Source organism: Silene latifolia, chromosome 1, assembly GCF_048544455.1.
Source record: "Silene latifolia isolate original U9 population chromosome 1, ASM4854445v1, whole genome shotgun sequence".
Lineage (NCBI taxonomy): Eukaryota > Viridiplantae > Streptophyta > Magnoliopsida > Caryophyllales > Caryophyllaceae > Silene > Silene latifolia.
In genome coordinates this window covers 127191149-127195076 of record NC_133526.1, presented here as the reverse complement: position 1 = coordinate 127195076, position 3928 = coordinate 127191149, and the positions used below count along the sequence as shown (strand labels likewise).

The 3928-nt window shown below is 39.3% G+C and overlaps 1 protein-coding gene across 1 annotated transcript; it reads right to left on the bottom strand.

The window, feature by feature from the left end:
* Window positions 1–291: 291 nt before the first annotated feature.
* On the bottom strand, window positions 292–3667 carry LOC141655440 (uncharacterized). Its single transcript, XM_074462522.1, has 6 exons — window positions 3547–3667; window positions 3342–3346; window positions 2902–3243; window positions 2167–2811; window positions 677–1533; window positions 292–586 (listed from the first exon to the last, which is right to left on the bottom strand). Exons 1-6 carry the CDS (start codon window positions 3665–3667, stop codon window positions 292–294), a joined length of 2265 nt encoding a protein of 754 aa, XP_074318623.1.
* Between the last annotated feature and the right edge of the window lie 261 nt (window positions 3668–3928).

Sequence of the window (3928 nt, the reverse complement as noted above, 5' to 3'; positions counted from 1 at the left end):
TGAACGTTTTCAATCTGTAGTTTGCAAGCAGTCGCAAGCCAGAAAAATTATCCAGTGATCTATACCGGATCGTCCAGAGGTTCGAGGAGTCCACCAGGGATTTTTTTTTTGGTGAAATGTAAGAACTTCCATTAAGCACGAACAAAGCTATTACAAGCTACCAATTCTTACAACATTTTAATTTGAAGTAGCCAAACATCAAAACTAAATCATTAAAGGGAGGCTAGTTAACCAAACACTATCTCTAGTTTGCATCTCCTTTCGAATCTTTGCCAAAAACCTCACCTTACACTATTTTTGGACTTGAGCTATCACCATTTCAGGTTTCATCAGACACGAATCAACCCGTACTTTGTTTCTCTGCATCCAAATAGCATAGTGAGCAGCCAAAAAAGCACTCCCTAAAACACCCTTCTGCAACTTTGTGAACTGTCTAGTATACACCCAAGCTCTGACATTCCTTGCAGGTAGCTGTATATTACACAGCCTAGCAATGCCAGCCAGAATCCTAAGGCTATACTCACAGTCCTGGAAAAGATGGCAGTGAGATTCATCAGCATTTCCACAGACCAAGCATAAAGTATCACTGCAGCAGCCAAACTTATACAGTTTATCGTTTGTCTATAAGGCTTCCCTGGCAATAAGCCATCCAATAAACTGGTTCTTAGGTAAGGACCATCCATTCCAGATCTGCTTATGCCAGTCCACTCTTTGAAACTTTCTCCTCATCACCTCATAACTACTTCTGACAGTATATCCTCTACTCTCCCCCTGCCACAACTCAGCAGAGTAGGAACCTAATAACTTATCTCTAACCTTAACAATAGCCTTCCAACTCCATCTTACATCATAAGTAGGGTTGTAATCAGACCAAGCCGCTCCTTTCATATAAACGTGATGAACCCATCTAATCCATAGACTATCAGGCTTAGAAAAGACCCACCAAACCAGCTTGCCAATTGCAGCTATATTCCATGCATAAGAATCTCTGATTCCTAGTCCCCCTTCATTCTTTGGAGCACATAATTTCTCCCAACCAACCAGAGGAACTCTAATATAATCCACCTTCCCATCCCAAAGATAATTCCTGCAAATAGCATCCACTTGTTGTAGAACACCCTTGGGAATAATGAAAATGTTAGCCCAATAAGTATAAAGGGAGTTTAGTACAGAATTTACTAACACAAGCCTTCCTGCATAGGATAAGTGTCTAGCCCCAAAACCTCTTATTTTTGAGACTAATTTCTCAATCAAGACTTGGCAATCTTTCTTCTTCAGTCTTCCAGCTGTAATTAGGACTCCCAGATAAGAGAAAGGGAGCTGTCCTTCCATGAAGCTAGAAACTTGCAGGATCTCTTGTTTAATGCTACCTTGGACACCATTGAAATAGGCATTAGTCTTAGAATTATTCATATGGAGTCCAGAAGCTTGTGAGAAAGTAGTAAAAACTCTGAGCAAGACCATAATAGAAGCTGCATCCCCTTTACTAAAAAGGAGCAGATCATCTGCAAACATAAGGTGTGACAACTTCATCTTTGAACACATAGGATAGTACTTAAAAGGAACAATCTCAGTGATATAGTGAATGACTCTACTCAAGTATTCCATTGCTATTGTAAAGAGAAGAGGAGACAAAGGATCTCCTTGTGTCAATCCCTTTTGCCCTTTGAAAAAAACAAAAGTTTCTCCATTCATGATCAGAGAATAGGAAGCAGTGCATACACACTCCATCACCAAGTCAATAAACTTTCCAGGAAACTATAAGGCTCTCATCATTTGCTCCAAAAAATTCCAACTGATTGAATCGTATGCTTTCTTCAGGTCAACCTTAAGCATAAATCTAGGAGAGCTAGCTTTCCTATTATAAAGTCTAATCACATCCTGACATATCAAAATGTTCTCTACAATGCTCCTACCTTTAATGAAACCACCTTGGTTTGGGCTAATGATGCAAGGTAAGACATTGGGTTACATTCTGTGGCCTATCGCCTTTTGGGATAAGATAAATAAGAGTATGGTTAAGTTAATTACGAATCTTCCCATGAGAGAAAAAATCCTGAACAGCCTCACAAACTTCACCACCAACAACATTCCAGGCATCTAAAAAAAAAGCACTAGAAAACCCATCTGGGCCTGCAGATTTATGAATGGGAATAAAAAAATGACCTTTTTTATCTCATCATTGGTAACTGGTGCCAGCAGCATCTCAGCATGAGCAGGGGAACAGACTATTCCTTGCTGAACAACTGATACACTGACAAGTGAGGTATCCTTAGCAGTACCCAACAATTGTATGTAGAAGTCCAAAAAAGCCTGCTGAATTTGATCAGTAGATTCACAGGCCACTCCATTCTGATCAGCAATCTTAACCACTTTATTCCTAGCTTGCCTACTCTTAAGGACACTATGAAAATATTTAGTGTTATTATCTCCTTTATCCACCCAAGTGACCTTAGATTTCTGAAATAGGAAGGCACAGGAGACATCATTAAGTTCTCTGTAACACTTTGCTGCATCATTCTCTTGCTGAATAAGGTCAGCATTTAAGGGATCACTCCTCAGTTTCCCTTGAATATATTCCAAATGTTGCCAGGCTCTGACTGTATTATTCTCAATATCATCAAATTGAGCTATGTTTAGCAGTTTCAAAGGTTGTTTCAAGCTCTTCACTTTTTTGACCAAGATAAACATTTTTGTACCATACCAATGCTGGTCCCAAACTCTCTTCACACACTCATGGAATTGCTCAGATTGACTCCACATATGGAAATATTCAAAACTTTTTCTTTTAACCTGAGTGTTCTCAGAAATCTAAATGATACAAGGAGTATGATCCATTAAGCCCTCAGTGTAAAAATGAGCATAGCTATTCTGAAACCTCCTTAACCAACTTTAATTAACCAACACTCTATCCAGACGACTGTAAATTCTAGAGGAAGGTTCTTGTTTATTATTCCAAGTGAATAATGAGCCAATAGCAGGACTATCAATAAGCTCACATTCATCAATGCAATTCTGAAAGTCTTCCATCTCCTGTTCACTAGTATACCCCCCAAGTCTTTCTAAAGGGCTCAGCACAGTATTAAAGTCACCACACACCACCCAAGTTGTAGAAATCACCCTCTTAAACATACAAAGTCTATCCCAAAGTATTCTTCTATTATCAACCTCATTGAAAGCATACACCATAGTTATATAAAATTCATCACCAGAACTAATCTCTCTAGCCTTCATCTGGATAAACTGTGCATTATATTCCAAAAAATCAATAGAAAATTGTGCAGGATCCCAAATCACCCAGATCCTACCAGCCTTATGCAACCTTGTATTAGTAGAAATACACCAACTAGCACAAATATTTTTACTAACAGAATTTAGAGACAAAGGTTTGACCTTTGTCTCAAGGAGACCAAACAAACCAACATGATAATGATGAAGGAACCACTTAATTGTATTCTGCTTGGTTGGGCTGTTTAGTCCCCTGACATTCCAAAAGCCTATATTATGCATTACCCCCCTTGGGAGGTAATACACTACCTTTCGTACCTTTACCCATTTTTGCAGTAGCATTGTTCAGGGCATCCAGGAAAGTATACTGAGAAAGTTTTGAGAGATTCTGATCAGCATCCAGTAATTCCTGTCTACTCAAACGAGCTATAGTTCTCATTGGAGTATCAGTAACAGTATATTTTCCATTTCCCAGTCCAAGAAATCTTAAAAGCATTAGGTTTCTCTACAGGAGTTGCAACAATTGGGATGGGTTGAACGGCAGGAACAATATTAATTTCAGGAGCCAAGCCACTTTGTTGCTCAACAACAGGAACCTGTCCACCAGGGATTATCTGGCCAGATTCAATGTGGAAAAAATATCTATCCCTAGGTGCGACCCTACAACGGCAGTCAACACCTTTAGAAGGGGACTGCATCG

Coding starts and splice junctions, on each gene's coding strand:
- LOC141655440 (XM_074462522.1), bottom strand. CDS start 3,667: ATGAGAACTATAGCTCGTTTGAGTAGACAGGAATTACTGGATGCTGAT. Junction 2,812..2,901: donor GTCGTCTGGATAGAGTGTTG/GTTAATTAAAGT, acceptor TGTATCATTTAG/ATTTCTGAGAACACTCAGGT. Junction 587..676: donor AAGCAGATCTGGAATGGATG/GTCCTTACCTAA, acceptor TGGCTGCTGCAG/TGATACTTTATGCTTGGTCT.